At 40.0% G+C, this 22847-nt stretch overlaps 1 protein-coding gene across 1 annotated transcript in view; it reads right to left on the bottom strand.

Moving 5' to 3' along the window:
- Positions 1-15942, bottom strand: part of SESTD1 (SEC14 and spectrin domain containing 1) — a 65359-nt gene extending 49417 nt beyond the window's left edge. Inside the window, exons 1-4 of the mRNA XM_067298991.1 lie at positions 15885-15942; positions 13205-13259; positions 12418-12520; positions 1705-1784 (exon numbers count right to left, since the gene is read on the bottom strand). Of these exons, the coding sequence (XP_067155092.1) occupies positions 1705-1759 (55 nt within the window). The 5' untranslated portion in view covers positions 1760-1784; positions 12418-12520; positions 13205-13259; positions 15885-15942. The remainder of the gene's footprint in view (positions 1-1704; positions 1785-12417; positions 12521-13204; positions 13260-15884) is intronic.
- Between the last annotated feature and the right edge of the window lie 6905 nt (positions 15943-22847).

The raw sequence follows: 22847 nt of genomic DNA, 5'->3' as shown, positions 1-22847 counted from the left end.
AGCCCAAGTCTTCAGGCTTAGAACTAAGCCTGACAAACAAAAATCAGGACAGATTGACATAATGTGTGTTGTAAATCAGCAGAAGTGCTAAAGTCTACAAACTGGAAAAAGTAAATTTAAGCTAAAGGAAACTACTAAGCTCATTAACTCATTACAAAAGAAAGAAATTCTTTATTTTGCACAGTCAAAGTGGCTGCTTGCTTCATTTTGCTGAGTCAGCACTAACTTTTTTTTTTTAATTTCTCCTACTATTTGTAATAACCTACCAACATGCAACCTACAAGGCCATTTGCCATCTCTGAATACAGTTTATGGCTTCCAAATCCAAAGAGATGCTGTTGCATCAGGAATCACTGTTTTGCTTCCAGAAAAAGAAGGCAAGGCCAACATTGTATGTGCTAATGTAATGCAAAAAAAGAAAAGATTCCAACATACAAACACTGCCAGAGAGCACTCTCCTAAAATATAATTTTTATGATTATTTGTTTTTATTGTTAATGTATCATGTATGAAACCACACGGAATAAAATTGCTTTAAATAAGATAAAGCGGTTTCTCTGTCAGGTCCTTTTATTCACACTGAAGAAAGCTTAGAAGAACTATTGTATGAATCTTTACCATTTATTAAAGTGTCCGTCAATACCACACAATTCCAAAAAGGTCAAACCTACTTAGCAGTATGCAAGTTCTAAACGGTTTCTAGCATTGAAACTGACACTCAGTAAATTACTTTTCACTAAGAACATCAATATTTTAAAATGAATTAGGCAGCTTTAATTGCCAAACTGCAAATGCATTCCAGTTAATCAGAATTTCCTTGAGGTATAATGCTGATCAAACAACCACACTATGCATCTGTTGATACTACTAAAGAAATTGTCTACTGTCCCAGGCAATTTAGAAATCAAACAACTCCTATTAAAAAAAAGGAACAAGTTCCACTTCTCTGGAGCAGGCTAACTACTCTCTAGCTAAAATAAACTAAAACAAAAGAATATTATAGCAACATTTCTCATTTTGTGAAGTTGAGAAGTATCCTGCAAGTTATCTACCTTCTCTAAATGAAGCATTCAAACACCAAGAGCCAGCACAGCTATCTATGACAGCAGTGAAGTCAGCAAGAGAACGTCATTCATCCTTCTCAAGTATTCCCTTTCGGTTTTCTTTGGCTTGGGGAGGGGGAAAGTTAAATTCAAGCTAAAATTCACAAACTCCGAACAAATACAATAACAGTAATTCCAGCATTGTCTGGATTAACTACTTGGTAGGAACCAAAACCTTGCAATGTATGGCTAATTCTGCTTCCACCCACTTAGAAAAAAAAGGAGGGGGGGAGAGGAAGGAGGAAAAAAAATTATTTGGAAAATTCTGAAACTAACCACTCACATTTCAAAAACCACTTATAAAACCAAGAGGGTTATTCTTGGACCCCTACTAAATCATTCTTTTATTTACGGAGTGAAACTTCATGATATTAACTTTGTGGAGTTGAGTTACAGGCTGCAGTGAAAACAAGTCTGCCAAACACCAACAGCAATAGTTTGGCTACTAGATTAAAAGTTTCAGAGATGCTTTTGAAATATGACAACATGCCAAGCTACAATATAGTTCTGTTAAATACATCCAGCAAGTATAAAAAAGCAACCTAAAAACCCCATCCAAATTACACGGACAGGAACCATTTAAGGAAAACAGAAACCGTACCTGAAAGAAAGGCCAATTTTTTCTTCAGAATGGGTAATATTACCGAAGCTTCCATTCTACTTCAGATAATTTGCACCGCTCTGAAACACAAGAAGTTAAAGTTGTCAAGTATGGGAAATCAATTACCACATTTCAGTAAAATGAGCATGGGCCAAAACATTTTTGTACTCTTGAAGGAAGTATAGAACACTATAATCAAAATCCAACTCAAAGTTTAGCAAGTTCAAAGTGTTGTAAAAACTGAAGAAAACACCAGACTCATTTTCCATGTAAATCTTTAATTAAACATTTCTTCCTCCTCACCTTAAAAAAAGAAAATCAAAGCAAAATCTCAGCCAAAGACATGGAGATAATTTATATAAAAGCCCTATTTCCCAACCCCACTAAACTACAAGCAATTTACAGGCAGATTATCTGTTTGGTTGGTCATTCAGGTATAAAATAAGTAAGATTAGTATGCTTACCACTTTTACATGGACTGTCTCATATTACTAGGAATATAGTAATTATTTAAATACCTTATGCTAAATACCTTTGCATTTATGTCAGGACACTGTCATTAATCTGCAAGCAGTCGATCTTCAAAGGGAAATAAAAAAAATAACCCTAAGAGTGAGAAAAGGTTTGTTTAACGTATAAATGAAATGTTTCTGCTCCCTTTGTCTCCAAATCCCTTCTTAGCCTCATCCCATTTTCATTACATTATGTGCCATGATTCACTGTGATTAAGCTCCAGTGTTTCACAGATAATCAACAGGACACTAGAACCACAACGGACTCTTCTAGCCTACACAGAGCAGCAACTGGTGTCCCCTCATGAGTCTTCCTCAGTTCATGTTTTTACTTATGCCCTACTCTACAACGCAGCAGTATCATGCTTTCCCAGAAACAAACTTCAACTCTGATTATTCGCACCCTCCCATTACTCCTGCACCACGGAAGATGTGCTGCACAATTTTCAGATTCATTTCTTTCCAATTAGACAAACTTTCATAAAAAAGAGACGCAGAGACAGATAAATCACACTCTCAGGAAATGATAAAATTTCAGCTGTGAAAGGATGAAGCAGATGCAGTCTGCTCATATCCACAAGAAAATCCCAACAACACACACTCCTTTTTCAGAAACTTATTTTACACTCAAGCATTATTTTTTTTCTGTTCCTAAATGTCACACAAATGAAATGGAAGTGACTCACTTCACTAGATTTGTGTGTGGTTAAAAGCTATTATAAAGTAGCATTTCATTTACTGATGATAAACTGGTTATTGCTCTATCAAGACAACTTACTCTTTTTCAGAAATAAAGTGCTTAAGCAAACAAATAGACCTTGAGTGCTGCAACATATAATTGAGAATTATATATAGAAAATACATTAGAAGTGACTTCCTGATGGCTGTTTGCTAAATGGTTGCGTGAAATTAAGTGCCTCTGAGAGAGACATTTGGAACAATCAATAATCCAAAACAGGTAAGATGTGATATTATATCAAGTAAAAGTACAATTAACACAGGAAAAAATCAAATCATTATTATTACTGAGTAAGCTAGGCTGTAGAAGGAAGTAAAGAACAGTAGCCAATTCTGAATCTTAGGGTACAATACTACCATAAGCAAATCAAACAGTAAGAATTTACAAAAATAAAAGGAAGAGTTTTGACACAGACTGAATACAGTCTAAGCTGTGACAAAGACTGCAGCCTGAACACTGGCAAGTGACAAATTGCAAAAGAACAGAAACCTTTATGAAAATATAGGGTTCTTAGGGATGCTCCATACAAAACACCTTTAAAGGAAGTATTTAATACGATAAATATCAAGTGTGAGAAAGATTTCTGCAAGATCCTAAACAAAATAATATGGATAAAAAAAATTAATTCAGAGAATACTATACCTAGCAAGCAATCAGAAAAATCAACTGCTGCACTTGGCAGCTAGGTGCTGTACCTGGTTTGGGTCAAAGAAGGTGGCAGACAGCCTTGGCAGGACAAGCTGTCACCATCTGTGCAGAAACACATTTCCTGCTCATCAAGTTCCATCAGGAGACTACGCAAAATCTAACTGTGGGTTGAGGTTTTTCAAGAATGCTAGAGATGTGCCAGAGAAGTGCCAGGAAAATGTACGTATGGTTTAAGGAGGCCTCTAGACTGAGTGGATTTTGATCAGGTTAGAGGAAAGAGATGAGGGGCAGGTTCCATAGCTCCACCAATCCCCACTTTGGGTGGGACCTGCATCTGGGAAGGTGTGTTCAGTCCAGCACTCAGAAAGGACAAGAGGCTAGGATATAATCATCAGAATGTAACATCAAACTGACTCACTAGGGCTAACATTCAAGTTGGGGGGGCTGTACGGTTACTTGGACAAAACAACGCCAAGATGTTTAAGGTGGCACTCACTGTGCCAAGGAAAATTGTCCATTACTTTGGCAATTTATTGTTTGCAGAAAGGTGTGGGAGATCAGTATGCCAAGAACTCAAGAGCTTTATAAAGTTATACCTTATGAAGCCATACCTAGGATCACATTAGCAAAAGAGAAGGGGTTCCCTGCACCATTTCAGCTAAAAGAGAACAACTACGTTTTGACAGTAGTAGGTTCACTGTAATACATGCTTGCCGGTAGAGGGAGCCTTGGTCATTCACATAGAGTTGGCAGAGCTGCATCTGAATAGAAAAGGAAAAACCCATGATGGCATTATGGGTCAGCACATATTTTGAAGAGATGAATCTACAAGTCACAAGAAGAAAGCAGGACCTCCTATATGAAAACAGAACCCTGTAATGCCAACATGGGGAGAACACACACTATGAATCCTAAGAGAGCTCTCATTTCAGCTGTGGGCTCATCTATCACAAGATATTTAAGCATATAAACACCTTATCTGTGGTATACAAAGACTTGGAAACCTTCAGGGTGAGGGGAGCCCAGCAGGAGAGTTAAGTTTTGGATTTAAGCAAGTGTTTTTTGGTAGACTTTTTTAAACCCTTACAGGCTGGACTTATGGGAAACAGTCACTGGGCCATGAATTCTGATCATACAAGCTGCTGCTGCTATTGCCCTATGGCCAATGTAAATGCAAGCTAGGAACCAGATCAGATTTGTAAACCCCAGAACTGAAAGATAACAGTAGGGACTTGTCAGTCTTGAGGGAAATAGAGGAACCTGAGGTCACCATAAATTGGGGTATCTATCATGCACGATCCTATTCCTTGCTTTCCTTTTCAAAGTGATCCACTTCTCATACTTGCATGGATCAATCCATAAGAATTGATTTTTGCACAGAAACATGATTTGAGATATACACTGATATCCATTTACAACAAAAAAGTTTTTTGTTTTTTTTTAAACTCAATGCATAGTGCTTCAGACTGGGAACTGGACTTCTCTGTATGAACACTAAGTATTCACACATACAATCTGCTGTGAGGAAAAAAGGTTAATGGAATCAAAACTGTAAATGTTCTAGAAAAAAATTAAGAACTTCAAATAGAGAGTCTGAGAAAAAAAAGTTATTCCTTTTCTTGTTAAAACAATGAGTTTCATTATGAACCAAAAGTTTAATGATTATTTTTTGTGAAACACAGAAATAACATTTTAACAACTTTTTACTGTTCCTCCTTGTTCCAAAGCGTAATGCTTTGCAAAGTTCATTCCCACCCCTCCCACCAAAACCTCAGTACTTGTGTCTTTTTTGGCACCTATGCAAGTTACAGAAGGAAACAAACAGCAATTTCAGTTCTTTCAAGAAACTGAGAGCACCAAGACAGCTTGCACTTTAAATGAGTACTCAAATAAGCATCCTATTAAAACTTCCTGTATGCTTCAGACAAAATCAGGTTATTTGTTGCATAAAACACAAAATTCAAGGTAGTCATTCTTGCCTCTCCATTACAACCACACTTGAACTACCCCACAGAAGCTACTTAAGAAAAAAATTGCCAAGGTTAACACGCAGAACATGTACCTAGTAATGATTTCACTCTTTCCTCAAGCTATATTTCAAAATTACTACAAATGGTTCTTCAGTATAATCAATGAAGACAGTACAAACTTACACACACACACACTTCATTATCTTCATACCTTCATACAGGAACAAAAGTTTGTATGAACTTATTGACTAAGAAGCACTTACTTCTTTGCTGTTGTTAAAACACCAAGTTATTTAATATTAAAGCGCTGCCTGGCTTTCTGCCACAGTAGAAAACTGCTGTCCATCGATTAAAATAGTTCTTTTGTTCAATATTTCCTGGAACCAAAGGAAGTATTCTGTTCACTGAGCATGGAGGGAACTGAGTCAGAGCAATTACTGTTAATTTCAACCACCTATCCTTTGTTCCAGAAACTCCTAAAATTTTCAGTTACCTCTTTTTTGTGAAAGTTTTGATGCATTCTGTCTAGAGGGAAACTCACTAGAGCAAGTTATCAGAACATGCCAGAAAATCTTCAGAATTGAAAGGGGTTTAATACCCCTCACTGTCTTCAACACTCTAGAGAATATCAGGATGAGTGAAATTAAATGCCATTTCTCTATCAGCAAGTGAAACAATTTCAAGAGAGCTGGCCTTTACTTTCCACTGGGAGCTGTCAAAGGTATTTTACAAAAGTACACTGCTAAAAAACAGACAAATTTAGTCCTATAAGTAAAACGTAGAGTCGTATTCTTCAGAGGAAGACAAAATAACAGACTCTTAAAATGACCATCAAGCTCTCAATTTAAAATTAGGAAAGAATAATGAGAAACTATGTGGCAGCACTGTTTAGCTGAAAGGAACAGAACCAGTGTTTACTCGCCAATAAAATAAAAGCATTTGGACCCATGAAAGAGAAAAGAAAAAAGCTACAGAAGAAAGCAGGAGCACTGAAAAGAACAGATTTCACTTGAGGAAACCAAAGTACTTCAAAAACATTAGCTGCATTTTATCTAGTCCAAAACAAAAGATACAAGTTTCATACGCTCAAATTTTACAGACATGAAACCAAGTTAAAGAGGTTTAATCAGTTTGCTGGAAATCAGAAAATCTAGAGTGCTGAATGCCCACCTCCAATCTACTCAGCCAATTAAAACACCATATGCCAAATTATAAAACTTGTGTTAACAGGAAACATGCTACATAAAAGAAATACATTAAAGAGCTGTACAGAACTCACTCAAGATGACTTGAGTTTTTCCAGACAGTTTTTTTTTTTTTTTTAAATCAATACAGCAATGCTCATCACCAACCACATATTAATTTTTTTGAAGATTTCCAGAGAAATGTGGCAAGACTAAGCCCACACAGAATATATGTATTTAAAACCTAAACTCTTGAAAGGTATTCCAAATGCCTGGAAGAAAGACACAGTGAAAGCGAAAACTCTTCCCACCACCCTCAAGCATAAGCTAATACTACTTGTGAAGACAATTGTCTTAAATACATAATTAAATGTGATAGGAATAGGTGGGAACGGGCAACAGTAAACAAACTGGCTACAAATGTACAGAACAGATAAACTGCAAATACTATTTCATGCTGCATTCCACTGTGGAATCAAATCATGGCTAAGCAGGCTTCATCCCCTATTATTTCTAGGCTCCAGAAGACTGTAATTTCATTGTTTTACCCAATACAGTTTAAAATTCTTAAAAAAAAAATACAAACTAGAAAAAACACACCCACTCCCCCATGTGTATAATGCGTATAATTTCTGATGAATAAAAGCGCATCTTCTGCATTTGCTACTACACATCTTCAGTCTCATATAATAATTAAAAAAAAATTAAATAAGAGCAGATGTCCAGACACTATTTGAAGGAAAAGGGAGAGGAAGAGAAGAAGCTGATGGACTCACAATTCACTAGAGGACCAGAAGTGAGATGCCCTGAAGATGTTAGAGAGAACCTGACTCTGAAGTTAATGTGTGTCTTCTTCCTAAGTGATCCAGTTGGAACCACTCCACAAAAAGCATTAACAACCAGAATGAATCCAGGCTCAAAGAGAATTAAGATAAAAATGATTACACAAATTCTTTAGGTCTGAAACATTTAATACTCTCAGTACATGGAGCAAGATCTTTAAATGGATTTGTCTGTGCACAAACATTCACTGTAAGTTTCAAGGAATGAGTAATTTCATCATTCTCTCATCATATATCAAGCAGGAGAGCATAGCTGTTCTGTTAAAATACAGGACTAGAAAAAATCTGGTTTCCATTTCTTGTTCTGCTATGAAATATACATATGGCTTTCAGCAAGCCATTTATCCAGTTTAGTCTTCATTCGATCTCTCCATCTGTAAAATGGAGCTGTTATATATTAATTCCCTCTCTACATGAGTATCGTGATGTTTAATTCAGTAAGGTTTTTGAAGACTTGAGATTATAAGAAACTCCATAGATCTGCCTATAAATAACCAAGAAGCAGATGGGCAGCTACATTCAGAACTGCAGCAGCTTGCAAGTCCAGGCACAAACAATAGCACAAATAACAATAGACATTCTGAAGTAGTGCAGGAAAAAAGAAAAGCTTCAATCATATACACTGAATTTTTTTTTAAATCAGCTTCTAAATTTGCAACCTTCAAAATTAACAGCTTCATTCCCTGAAGCCACCATGCAAGTTTTTTTAGATGCTAACTTCAACCCACAAAGCATAAAGTTCATCTGTACCACATGAAAATAAAATCTGTGTGCATAAGAATGACAGAGAGAAAGCTGAATAACACAAGTATCTATGTAGCTTATTGTTCCATCTTCCTTTGAAGCTATCTTAGAGCTGTGGGAGAGAGGACCTGTAGGTGTCACAAAGTCAAGGAGAACACAAATAAAGGTATCTCCATATGACTGGTGGTACCCCAGGGTAATCTGAGAAACACACCAAACAAATGGGCCTGAAGAGTGGACAAAAGCTCTAAACATTCATTCACTGATCTAGTTTGTAATTAAAGAGCACACAGGCACTGAGTTACTCAGCTGCACAGTTTCAAAATAACAATAAGACCCAACATATGAACAGACGCTTAAGTACTCAAATGCAGATGACCAGTATGTTTTACTCTTCAACACAGAAGCTGTCAAGTTTGTATGCTAGAGCCCTTTAAGACCTCAAAGAAAAAGTAACTTCACACATTTAGGGAAGATCAAATCCGAGTTTCAGCTTTTTGTACTGCTTTGTTCAGTTATAAGCTGATTATTTTCTTTTTGATCAACAAACTACCAGTTAAAAAAGGGCATACTGAAGTTTTATGTTGTGCCTGATCTTCAAGTAGTACACAAAATGTTCCTGATCTTCCACAAGCAATTAATTCAAACCAAAAGATTAAGCAAATAAAAACCACAGACCCTATATATTTCATCAGTATGCAAGCTTGTTTAATTTTAAGGCAAAAATCAAGCATATAATAATAGTTCCATTACACACAAACAATTAGTACTCTAATTCAGCAACTTCTGACAGCAGATGCAGACATGGTTTGAAAAAATGTGTCCAACTTCTAGTTAATACTTGAGTTAACAATGTGCTAAGCTATCATCCAAAGCATATGGTCACAGCCATACCAAATTGAAGCTTGGAAGCAGTACTCCATTTCTTATGCCCCATTTTCAGCTGGATGCTTCAGTGTTAATTTACACACTGCGTCTGCTAAGTACTTCTAATGATAGAATTTAGAAGATCCCTCTCCTGTTAACTACTTCCTCTGTTTAACATTCTGGGAGAAGGGAAGTAAAAGATGAGTGTAAAAAAGGAGCGATGAGCAATATAATGAATACTGAGACAGCAAATGGAGAACTAGCGAATAAGAGAGGTTCAGAGAAGAAAAAGACATCATGCTCATAAGCTTTTACTTTGATCTCAGTTAACTATTCATTTCACAGAATGGGAGCCCTTTTCCTCTGCTTTACAGCAAATGCCAGAGGGAAAGAAGGCAGAGTACCGAGCCCAGAAGCAATACAACTAAGAGTCCACAACATTTGCACGTACAGCTATGAAACACGACACCTACACCTCAGTCTTTTCATACAAGAAGTGCAAGCGCAGGACAGTCTGAAGCAATTAGCACTCTCACAAAGAATAGCATTTCTTTGGTTTCATCAAAGGATGTGTCCACAGACAGCAGCCCTAAGCAGTTTTGCCCTAATCCAAAGAAGCACATGCGGAAGGCTGTAATGATGCTACAGCATACGATACACCAAAATGATAGCTTGCTAGAGTTTTCTAACCTTTTCAGCCTCATGCCAAGCCAAACACATATGGTATATGTTAAATTGCAGCAGTTTCCAGGCCTCTGTAATTTAGAATAGAAAGAAATGTCTCAGGTTTTGTATGTGTCTCCACATTTCCTTTTCTGCCACATTTACAGAAAGAGGCCTTGTGTTTACCTTTCTGCAGAATGAACTCTATAGCTTGCCCTTGTAGGCTGTTACCAGAGGCAACAGCAGAGTCAGATCTACTTTCTTCCCTCTCTTGCAACATGCAGCCAATACAGCATAAATTGCAGTCATCTGGAACAGTCCCAACACACATCAGAGCGTAAAGCGACCACAAAACAAGCAACATGATGCAATTTGGGAGGTGGCTTCTTCCATCCTGTTCTACATGGCAATAGGTCAATTGAAATGCTATGTTCAAAGCATAGCGCAGAAGTTTTCTGTTCATCACACTTCCATAACACCAATGAGAACCACAGGTTCAGCTCTTAAAATTTTACTTAGTTGGAATTTATGGGGAAGCAAGATAGAAATCACACAGCTTAGAAATCCTCATGGACACAGTTTCAGAATCACACGCTAAAAAAAAAAATCAGTGAATAGTAAAATAAAATGACACTTCTTCCCCAGCTAGTCCTACTGAAAAAGCCAACAGTCACAAAAACTTGCACTGAAGGTACTCGTTTTCACCAGTCCTTTAAAAATACTGACCAAAAGCAGTTTGTGATGAAAGATCACAGACAGCGCTCATGTCTTCAGTGCTTCATAAAACTAACTAAATAGACAGTAAGAGTAAAGAGAGTGAACAATTCCAGGCCAGGAGCAGCTGAGTCAAGAGTCAAAGCCAAAAGACAAACAGCTGCACTGATGAGTGCAACTGTTGGCAGTCTGGAGCAAGCACAAAATAACTTTCCTCTGGGGTGCAAGATTAGAACTTCTTGTCCCTTTTATAACATTTACATAAGAGAACAATCAAGTTCTACAACCTCATAACAATACATGTAACAGCTTTGGCTATAACTGTGTGTGGCTCAGACCCTCAGAAATATTTCAGTGCCAGAGGTCAGACCAATATAATGATACTACAACTGTATGGAAGCAAAAAGAAATGCACTTCTAAACTTGGGGTGAAGGACCGGACCAGGAAAGAAGGGCAGTTTTGAGAATAAATTAAGAGTAGGGTGTGTAGACATAATCATAGTAGACACATCAAAAGCATTTATCCTTTTTAGGTGGAAAAAAACAGACCAGAGGTAAGAAGAAAACAAATAAAAGCTTGACAGCCTTAACAAAAGCTAATAAAAAGACTGCTTACAAGCCTAGAAAATCGTGTTTTTGATACCTTACATTAAAAAAGTTCTCAGCTCAGAGTAAGATTTTGTGTGAGCCTTGAAACACCCTGAACAATTCTAAATCTTTTTTTAATGGTAATGGCTTGCTAGTTTTTCTTTCCCACTGCACAATCCATAAGGTAGACAATCGGGATAATAATAAAAATCCCAGCATAAAGAATATGTAAATAATTTGAGAGCTTTGCTAACTTTAACCAACTTTAAAAAAAAATATATATATATATATATATATATATATGAAAGCATTTCAGAGCTGGGGCATAAATGGTTTGTTCATCTGCATTTTTAAGTTTCAAAATATTTCAGGATTATACAAATCCATCATCATACAAAATAAAAATAACTTTGCTGCCCTTGAATTACTGCGTGTGAGAGAAATACATCTGTCCCTAACTTGAACAGTTGTCTTTCCTTCAATTTTTGTGCCTGTCTTAAAGATTCTGAACCTTTCTTCTGCAAGCCACAAATTAAATTGGCTGTAACAACCACCTGCAGTAGCCACAGCACCTTTCTCCCACCCTCTCAAAATAAAAGCTATAACATTCCACCATCATATATACATAAATGGGCACATGTTTCAGAGAAGATAAAAACAAGCCTGCCAAACTGCTGCCTGGAACATCTTACATAGAAGTAACATACTCACATATTCTCCACTGATACAACTTCTTGGGCTGGAGCAGAGTGTAACAACAAAGAAATAGCAAACATTACATCAGCATGGAGAAAACAGACAACCCACATGCAGAAGGCACACTGATTAGAAAGAAAACATTTTCACAAACACCAGAAGTAGATAAGCAGTGGCACCTTTCACCTAGGTATTTTGTGTCCGTCTGATCCTCTCCCTTAAGAAGGGCCATTTATTTTCTGACAATCAGCCACACACATCATTTAATGACCAAAACATCTCGTTAGGTTAACATCAAATCTATTCATCTTATTCTTCCAACACCATCAAATCTATTCATCTTATTATTCAAACACTTTTTTTTTTTTTTTTTTTTTGCTTTATTTGATCTGGCCAACATTTACTCTTCAGAAAATCTCTCTCAGAACATCTCTCTCAAATTCAACTCTGCCAACACCATAAGAGTTTAGCTGGACTCTAAATTCTCATGTGCTTACTACAACTACCTCTCTTGAATCATTGCTTCTGTCAAGCACTAAGTCATACCTTCATCTCCTCTTAACTATTGCGATTTCCTTCTTAATGGATTCTTTAGGTCCCAGCGTTCCAAATTTCAGTTTGTCCAAAATGCAGCAGCTCATCTTCTCACCTAGAAACAGGAAAATACTCCATATTCATCTTCACTTGCTTCTCTATCCAATTTAGAGTCCTTGTAAACAAAACTTCATTTCAGAATCTCCCATTTTCGCTTAGCCTAAAGGGTAGAACGCTTCGCCAGTGGATTTTTCTACTTGCTCACTCAAGGTGCTCACTCTCTCATTTCTCTTCTCTGCACAAGCTTGTCAACACTATGAGAACAGCAGCAATCTTCCTTGATGCTATTTAAATTTTTTCTTTCCTCATTCTCACCTACAATCATAACTCCCTCTTTAAATTAGAATTTGCACGTCTCCCATCTAACACCTGCTCATCCCCTAATACATTGGAAAATAATACTGTGTGAGCCACTGTAACCAACACTATCTTATTCACAAGCTGTATCATTTTAGTGAGCTTAATACCTATGAATTAAGATGTCTAAACCAAACTGTATAACTCAAATACGTGAAGCTTTGGTTTTGTTACACCAGCTTTTAAAGATTTTGCAAAGTCACAAGATCAAACCCAAGCAGCATGCCTAAGATAAACAAGGCATGAGTTTGAATTACAGCTTAAATACATTTGTACAACACTAGTTGCAAGGATGTTGTCCAAGACACTGTATTCATCAGAACTAAAAAACTACATGAAGATTTTAGTGATCTCATTTCTGGAACAGATGGATTTTACTTACCATTTGCATTGGAATATCTGTTAAGGATATGAGTTTAAGCTCTGGATCCTGGATTCTGAAAATTTAAATGAAAGATGTATTTGACCATATTCTTAGAAACTAATACTCAATATAAAACTTAATTTCTTTGGAAATTGAAAACAAGGATTTATTATGAAGTTACATGATAAGGAAGTCAATGTTTCCATTACAGATTCACAAATACTTGTAAGCTAGGCATTCAAGTTGAGTGGGACAGCAGGAATCCCATATTTTCCACCAAAACATATGGTAGACATCAACATTGTTTATAATTAGCAGGCAATGCTCCTGAGGCAGCACCGGAAGCAGTGGGAAAGTAACAAGAACCAGAGTCCCTGTAGTATGCTTTCAACCAGAGGTAATCTACACAGAGGTTTAGGCAAAAGGAAAAAAAGAACAAAGTCAGTGCTTTTTTGTGAAAAGAAAAAGATATTCCTACAAACTAAATGAATCACCACTATAAAATAAAAAATTATATCTTAAATTCAAAATGTAAATAGTCCCTATCTGCATTAGAAGATGCTGGATTAAAATGTAAGTGTCAAACGAAAAAACTCAGCTAATGCTTTAAGACACACATGGAAGCTTGATCAAATTCCATCCATCAGAGAAACCCAAGAACACAAATTTGTGTTGAATGTATTACAGGTGAAGCCAAGAACCTAAACACACTTCACTGGTTTCACATTTACTGAAATGCAGCAGTCATTACAGCAATCTCTCACAGCAAGTTTTAAAAGTGTTATATTACCAGATCTCTTCTGGTCAGGCAAATAAAGCAGCAGCCTCAGAAAGATGGAGCGAAGGCAAGGGTACACACACACCCGCAGATTAGACAAGGAGTATCAATACCAATTGCTCAAGACAGTTTGAACAGAGAGGGGTGGGGGAAATCCTGTGACAATGTCATTTCTTACCCTTACTAGACCTAAAGCAGGTTTTGCTGACTTCATCAGAGGCTGGCTATTAGAAGTATTCCATGCTTTCCTGCGCACTCAATCACTGGGGAAAAAAGCATTCCTTTTCATACTATATCCCTAAGGACACTTGACAATCATATAGCACTATGCTAAAGTTTACCACCACTGTATTTAGTTTCTCTTCTGTAAGCACCTCCAGTTCTTGTCCCTACTTTTATTCCTTTTTTTCTTTCACACTGGAAAATAGAAAATAGCAAAAAACAGTTTGTTTCCCCTGTTTATGTAAGCTTTACAGAGAAATATAATTCCAAGGCTAATTTAGAATTATAGTCTATATAATTCAAAAAGACATCATGGTATCGATTCTTAAATTAAGTACAAATATATTGTTTTAATAATAAATATAATAAATATTTTTGTATTATATGTAGTTTTTTTTCTTCTCTTAACCTCTGACTCTAGGGAAAGTGGTAGTACAGATCACCCAACGCCAAATAAAATATCAACTATTATCATGCTATTTTAGGAAAAACAATTGGCCATGGCTACTTTCCAGGATTTTCCAAGAAACAGCAGCCTATGATGTAAAAACGTGTGCAAAATTTGAAAACACATCATTAAAAAGAACACTGTAATCACCCAGAGTTTCTTTTTCCGAGAAGCAAAGCATGACCAGCACTCTGATGGCAAGCACTAGGCCTCTCTGACCAAGCTTTAGTTTTACTGTGGTCCACCTTCCCCCTCCTCTCCTCATTAAACATCTGCTTAGTGTAGGCACTGTGACTAATAAAAAGACAACGTGACTTTATAAAAATATGTAAATTCAGGAAAATGAGAGCCTTTATCAGGGTGCAAGTCCATCAGCGTAGCTGTTGCTATAGAACTATGATGGCATTCATTGTGCACTATATACTGTACCTTAGCAGACAATACCACGGAAAGGGAAAGGGAGAAAAAAAAAAGAAACCAATGAAACCAATACTTCCTTATCACAGCGAATTTTAACGAGGGAACAAAGTCTACATTCAGTCATTAGGACAATGCAATACTAAAAATGCAGAGAACCAGTATTTTCTTCGGGATAAAGAGAGATGAAAGGACAAGTGCAAAAGCATCTGCTAATGCTGATCCATGCAAGTGTTACCAATTTTGCTTATCGGGAAAAAATTGTTTATATATATTTATATCAATCAATCAAAAACCAAAGAACCATCCTCCAGCGATCCCCTCCACTCTCAGCAGTTGCTTCCCACACGCTTGCACGAATGGTTTCCGAAAAGAGCGCTTCGGAACACCCTCTTCCCACGGCTGCCTGGCTAAAAACCCGTCGGCGGCCGCACGGGGAGCGGGGCCACGGGGGAAAGGCGAAACCGCCGGACAACGGGCCTGCCAAGACCAGGGAACCGGCACCGGCGGCGCCGAGCAGCCCGCGGCGCCCCCCCACCCCCGCACAAAGGCGGCCGGCGCCCCCCCCCCGGGCCTCCCCGCCGCCGCGGCCACATACAACGGCGCGAAACGCCCCGACCTGTTGCGCCGGGGCCACCGACCACCGCCCGTCGCCGCGGGGAGCCCCCGCGCCGCGCCCGCCCGGGCGGGAGGCGGCTCTGCCGCAAGGCCCGGCCGCCGCCGCCGCCGCCGCGCTCCCCCCCGCGGCTCCCCCGCCGCCCGGCGAACAAAGCGCGGCCAGGCCGCGGGGCCGCGGGCGGGCAGAGCCCTCGCGGCGCGGCGCGGCCACTCACCCGGCTGCGGCGCGGCGGGTGCCCGGCGCCGGCGGCAGGGCAGGGCGGGCGCGGGGCGGAGCCGAGACCCGCCCGCGCGGCCGGGCTGCGGCGGCCGGGCTGCGCCGCCTCGCCGGCCCGCGGCAACCCCGGGCCTCGGCGCGGCCGCGAGGGGGGAGCGGGGCGGCCCCGGGCCCTTCCCGTCGGCAAGGAGACAGCGAGCGCTGCCGGCCGCCTCCTGCCACGGCCCTCGCCTCTGCCTCTGCCCCCGCCCGCGGGGCGCGGCGGCTGCGCGGGGCGGCGCGGCCGCGCGGGGCCCCGCCCCGGCGAACAAAGCGCCCGCCGCGCTCGCCGCCCCGGCAGGGGGCGCCCGCGCCGCCCGCGCCGCCGCCCGCAGCGGTGCTTGGAAAGGGGCGTTGCTGTGAGGACGCAGCTGGCAGAGTCTCTTCCCCGCCGAGCGCAAGTGGGCCTCTGTGAACTCTGTCCTAAGGGTGGTTTTGCTCTGTTATTTGCAGACCGACTTAATGTTACTTACTAAATCCCATTCCGACTACGCAGCGTGGATTGCAGCTGCTCGGTCTCTGACCTTCAAGCACCGCGGCATCCCTCCTTCCCTGGCGGCCAGCGCCGGCCGTGGGGCTCGGCCGCGGTCGCCCCCGGAGCCCGCCGGCCCGCCGTGCCCGCTCCGGCCCCGCGGGACCCCCGCAGGAGGCTGCGCCTCACACAGGCAGCGCAACCCAGCGGCGCGCAGCGGCTACGCACAACGCGTTCTCGTTAAGGCTTTCCGCGGAAGCTGCACCAAGGCCTCTCAACGGCTGGGACGGGCTCTGTGGCCACCTCCTTTGTCAGGCCTTTCTTTCCGGGAATAGCGTTTATAGTAGCAGCAGCAGAATAAAATGAAGAGCAAAAAACTGCCCTAAGAACCTTTGGAGATAAATGGAGATAAGCAATCATTAGTAGCTTCCCACCAAAAGTAATTGGTATAGAGAACCATACAGGTTCTCTTGTACTCCATTAAAAGAGCAAAAATCTAACATTATTTTAATTGTGTGCATTAAAGAGTGTTCCAGACACAGCTTTTAGGTCTCTTTTTAGAGTATATGCTCATTTATTGTATATTCGCAGTCGGAAGGTAAGGCAGTGGAAAGTTTATCCTATTGACCAACGTTTACTTAAGACTCTACCCTTGTAAAGGCTCTGCCTTTGTAGCTCCTGACTGTAGCACAAATACTGTCTTATAACAGTGGTTGAGTGATGTGAATGTCCAGAATAAGTGAAAATCCAGCAGAAGTCACTTAACCGTATATCTTTAATCTTGAAAAGGACCAAAAGTTAAATCAATGAAGGGAAAAACTGCAGTTGACTACCGTACTGATGTTTTTATTTATTATTTCATACTTTTAAAAGTCTCCATAGTGCTGTCAATACATGCTAGGCACTGTTCCTATCACTTAAGTTATACAATAAATGAATGTACTTCTATTTATAATGAGTTTTTGCACCTTTTGGTGCTTTCCAGTTGTGTATTGCAAACTTTTTTGGAGGCGTGAACTAATTAATCCTACTAACATTTCTTATAGTTACTTCTACGAGATGGGAAAGTTTGGCCAAAAGGACATAGGCCCAGCTTCTCTTTCTCTGCTTTCCTGGTCACCGCGCGATACAAATGGAGTCTCTTCCCAGGGCTGAAGGAGACTGCTCCTCCCGTGGAGCTGCTCTCAGCTCAGGCAAGGCAGCCGTCTCCCAGCTCGCAAGTGCTGCCCCTTGTCTTGGTGTACCCCCGCCCAGGGCCGAGTGTGCCTCTGTTCTCCTCATTTTGAACTTGTGCAGAAGGCTTTGGGGGGCTTTCAGCGCTCTAAGATGGAGCGACCCAGATAGTTGCTCTGATTTGCACTGTGGCTGGAGCTGTGCTAGTTTGAATATCAAGAGGTTGTAACAAGCTTTCTGACTCTTCCGTGCATCCGCTGTCGAGTGATTTGCCAGGAGGGAATCTGAGGAGAACAATGTTGATTAAGGTCATACTGAAAGTTCAGAGTCGTAGTTAATTGCCTTTGCCATACATGCCACCATAAAAAAAAAAAAGTATATTTTTTTATCAAGGATCCATTTGATTAAAACTGGCCTTAATCTATGTTCCAGCAGCCATGCCAGATTTACTCCAGTATGAATAGGAGTAAATAGGCTGCAAACATCCTGAGCTTTGGAGGCTGTGGCATGTGAGCACAACAGAGCCTTTGTTACAGACACAGCAGCGCTCCCACAACGGAGTTGCTGCTTCCAACTCTTGTTGTTGCTCTTTCAGAAAAATCAGCCTTCGAAGAAAACTGAACCAACCCCCCATGCACTTTTAGTGATCAGCATCTCTTTGCAGTGACACTGGTCCCCCATGCTACTTTCCAGGGGCCCCCAGGTGCAGCAGAGGCTCACGCCCGTAGCTTGGCTCTGCCTCCACTTGCCGTGGGCACTGGGAGCCACCGTTGGGCACCGTCCTGCGCTGGGTGGGCTGGAAACCCTCCACCTGGAATGATTTGTTCTGCTCCCTTGCTTCTTGTTTGCTTCCGCATCTCGAGGCAACAGATAGATAGCAATTGCTTTTACCTGCAGCACAGAAATTAATGTAAACAGGTATGTTAGTGTAAGCTAGTACTATCCGGCATAAGTGGCTACAGCTATAGTTTGCAGACCATTGCAATTCATAAATTGTATATCGTAAATCCAGCAAATATCTGTATGCAGTAGGATTAGTGTAGGCTGGCAATGATGAATCGTAAATAAAAACTGGAGAATGTTTTGTATGTGGAGCTTTATAATCGTAACAATGATGGTATCATCATATTCATGGTAACCAGCAGAGACATCTAGTACTTTAACACCTTACATCTTTGTCGTACAGCCAGATTCATGTTGGCAAAACAGTGTGAAAAGTCCCTTCTATGTTGATAAACAGTGTTAGAAGGTTTGGGAAGTGGAAGTGATAGAAAAATATAAGCATTCAGTACACATTCAGAAAAGTGGCAGAAACAAACAAAAGATCCACTAGTGTTCAGAAGGTTACCTACCATTCACTGAGCTCTGAAGTTAGCCACATTTACCTGCTATTATCTTAGTAAAAAAATGTGAAACGTTCTTTTGAACACAAATAACAGTTTTATAATCCTGAAAAGAGGAGAGCTTGACTCTTCTGAAACAATTAACAACATAGCCTTAAATCGTGCTCTTAATGGAACTAGAAACTAGTGTCCCCAAAAGCACAAACCCATGAGATTCCAGGTACTGATTAGCACAAGCTGAAAGTCGGGCACACTACGCAGGTAGCAGGTATTGAAGGATCTGTATTTTTTTATAGCCATACTTATGAAATAAGTGTATAAAGCCAGTCTTTTAAATAGCTATCTCATGTTGACAATAATTTTGAAGTCCATCGTTTAAAATACAAAAATAGGGAAAGCCTTTGTTTTACAAAGGTCTTTGCATGAGTGACTTATGCCTATAGTGAAAGACATCAGTATGAATCTTTGCAAGATTCTGAAGAAACAGGTTTTCTGTGTATTTTTCACATGCTTCTTAGTGCTGAGGCAGAAACAATAAAGCACACCCTGATTTCATTATACCCTTCCAAGTACTAGAGGCTGTCAGATTGTATGATCTGCAGCAAACTCTTCAGTGACTTTTATTGTTTTGTTTAATTACTTTTTATTTTCTATAAAATGCAATCTTTATAATTTGTACTTTCCTTCCTACTTAGGAGATCAGGGCTTTCTTGGAAAAAAATAAATGCCTAAAAGCTGCATTGCTATTAGATAGATACGTGAGAGATGTCAGAAATGTTTCATGGGAAACAAAGCTATCTGTGGTCAGTGTCTTTGCCGAAGACATTATCCCTCCTTTCTTGGGGACAGCCTCGAAGTCAAGCACAAAATGAAGGAACCAGAAAATGTTTCTTGCTGCCCAGGTTTCTTAAATGCAAACATGGTTTCCCCACAAATTTCTTTCCGCTTGGGAAGGAGGAGTAGTTTTTGGCTGGCAGTGGGCCCCGAGCTCCTGTGACGCTGCGGGGAGACACACCATGCAGGTAGCACCCGATCCGGTCTGCTGGGTCTGGCCTGGGTCACTCCCCAGGAGCAATTAGGGTGGATCTTGGTGCAGCCTCCATAGCTTTAACCAGAAGGTGCAGGGCGACAGGACGGGGCTGGGGATGTCTCACGCCCGGCCTGTGGCTGCAGGCGCAGGAGGTGAGAGCATCCGTCACGCTAGCCGCATGCGCCATACCACTGAGCAGGTTTGGTGGCTTGCCCCCCACCGCCTCTGTCGCCAGCTGGCTCAGCCTCTTCCAGATCACTGCTGCCATGCTCACTGGACAAAGGAACAACCGGACTCACCATGCGAGTTACCATGTGAGGCATAACAGCTACGAAAAAGCACGTGCCTCCAAAGTGCTAGCTGCAGAAATAGAAGAAAGAGTGCTGATTATCAGTGCACTTTTGAATTACTTCTATACAAAGTACCTTATGTTCAGTTGAAACCATATTTACTGCTCCACACGGCTTTCCTCTGCTTGGACCACAAAAAGGAATAATAGAGATTTTTCTAATGAGCCTTGATTACTTACTGACTTCTGCAACTTGCTCGCTCTTTGGCCATGGGGTTTATTAGCATTAGCTTGTTGAAAAAACTATATCTAGTACCACCACCATTTTTGCTTACATCAGTTTTATATTTAATTTCCAGCTTCAAAATGGATGATTAGTAGGTATAAGAAAATGTTAGTAGGCTAAAGGTGGTCAGATGGTGACATAAGTCAGAGATCAAGAAATAGGTGTGCCATACTATAGCTGTTGTGGGATGTGATCTTAGTAAAGGGGAAGACAAAAAGGGCTTTATACTTTCTCTGTGCCTTCCTCATATTGGGCTATTGTAGATTCTAGTGCAATTCTTACAAGGAGATAATCCAGTTAAAGTTGGTTAAAATATTTTGCCATAAATTTCATTTTTGTGAAGTGCAATTTTTCAATCAAAACTGAAGTATTTTTTTCTGATTCAGTTTTCTGTAAAAAAACCTCCCATTGAGAAGAATTTTTGGGTGTTGAAATCTAGCTATACTGTTGATTAGAATAGTTGCTTGGGGTGTAGGAGACGGATCTAAGATCCCTGTTCTCTCTGTTAGAATGATATGAGATGAAAATCTCTGCTCTGAAATAAGTTGAGTAGGACTACAGCCTAAGTCAGACATACAAAGGCACCACACAATTTGCTTGGTTTTCTGAATGTTTTATTTTCATGTGTTGAAACCTCAAGGTATACGTTTTACAGTCAGTTCCTGCTCTTTTTTGAAGCCCTTTTCAAGACTGTTCTGCTATGCAGAACACCCAGATTGCTGTGCCTTCATGCTTTCAATGCGGAGCAGAGAGAGGATAGCGTCATCGTCTATATTTGTATTTTTCAACTTGTGGTTTATGGAACTGTAGGGGAGGTGAAATGGGTGGGCCATCTGAGGACAATGTATAAAGTGCTTGAAAAATGATGAAGAAGAGCAAATTTTTATGTGTTATACCTCATTTTCATAGGGAACATTTCTAAAGGAATCTGTACCTTTGAGGGAAAATTCTTACAGGTTCACAGATTTGAAAATTACTAGTATATGAACTGAGAAATATCACTAATTTTTTTGACCAAGATACACAATATAGGGTAGCTGTACCAGTGGCCAGAAGCCAGGATACTTGTATTCACATGAAGTTAATGAATATGTTCTTGAGAAAAATTTCTGTACTTTGTTTCTGGGAGTCGGAATAGAAAGCACTTGGAAAGAGGATAAATTGAAAGGAGATTCTCAATAACATCTGTTTCTGTAGTGTCTAAATAGCAATTCTTTCTATGTTAACAAGAGCTTCTCAGTTATGGATTTTGAGTACATTCTCTATATAGATTCCTCTTCTTCTGGCTTGGGTTTTTAACTTTACAAACAGCGACTGCCTTCCATGGTGTATACTAACACTAATCACAGTCACTGATAGCTGCAGTGAATAGAAAGTGGATAAGAAATATGAGCTATTTTTAGAGGCAATAAGCCAGAGCTCCTGAGTCTTGGAGAAAAGGCATATTTAGGAGTGAGTGGCTGATCTGGTCAAAATTCATCACTGTGTCTACTAGTCTATGGATGTTCTTAAAGCTTGCAGACTTTATAGTTTGTCATGTTTAAGCATTCAGGAGCCTTAAAATATAGCTTTTGGAGTAGAGGAGTACCTTATTTTAAAGAGATTCAATATTAGTCATCATTCAATTACTCAGTAGTCAGTGTTCACCCTGCATGCCAGAAATCCTCTTTGAGAAAGATAGAATTTCATGACTAAAGAAATAATTGTATTACCAAATAAAGGAATTACATCTATAATCATAACTGAGACGTAGAATGTTTTGGAATGCAGGGAAGTAATTTTTCATTGCTTTATCAAAACTGTTTTGTACAACCTTCACTTTAATGTGAAAGAGTAGTCACAAATATAATTGTGTTGTTCCTTAACTTTAAAATATTTCTGAAAATCCATTTTTAGGCAGAATGAATAGGATTTTTGAACACATCCAAAAGCCCTAGGAGCCCAATCGTGGGCCTTGTTTCTAATTCACAGAGGTGTTTTAAAATCCCATTCATTGGTCCTCGTTTTGTTTTTACTTTGCTTAGTTCCCAAGCAGCTTGTAAACTTCTTGCTATATCAGTTTTCTGCATGGCATACATCAGAAATCATGGGGAATCAGACTGCAGCACTGACCTTTTTCACAGGAGTCATGCACATTTCAGATATACCACTGAATTCAGTAGGGCCACCTTGAGAATAAGGTACTATTCAAATGGAATATGAAGACTACCGTCTAATACAAAGTGCTAATAATATTCTGGTCCAAGGGAAGGATTTCTTGAGCTTTTCATCGTTACAGTATTTGGTGTTATACAACAGCTGAAATCTGGATGTACTGTTGAGTACTAAA

This window comes from Apteryx mantelli, chromosome 6, assembly GCF_036417845.1.
Source record: "Apteryx mantelli isolate bAptMan1 chromosome 6, bAptMan1.hap1, whole genome shotgun sequence".
In the NCBI taxonomy this organism is placed as follows: Eukaryota; Metazoa; Chordata; class Aves; order Apterygiformes; family Apterygidae; genus Apteryx; species Apteryx mantelli.
Note: the sequence above shows the minus strand (reverse complement) of the source record. Positions and strands in the feature narration are given on the sequence as shown.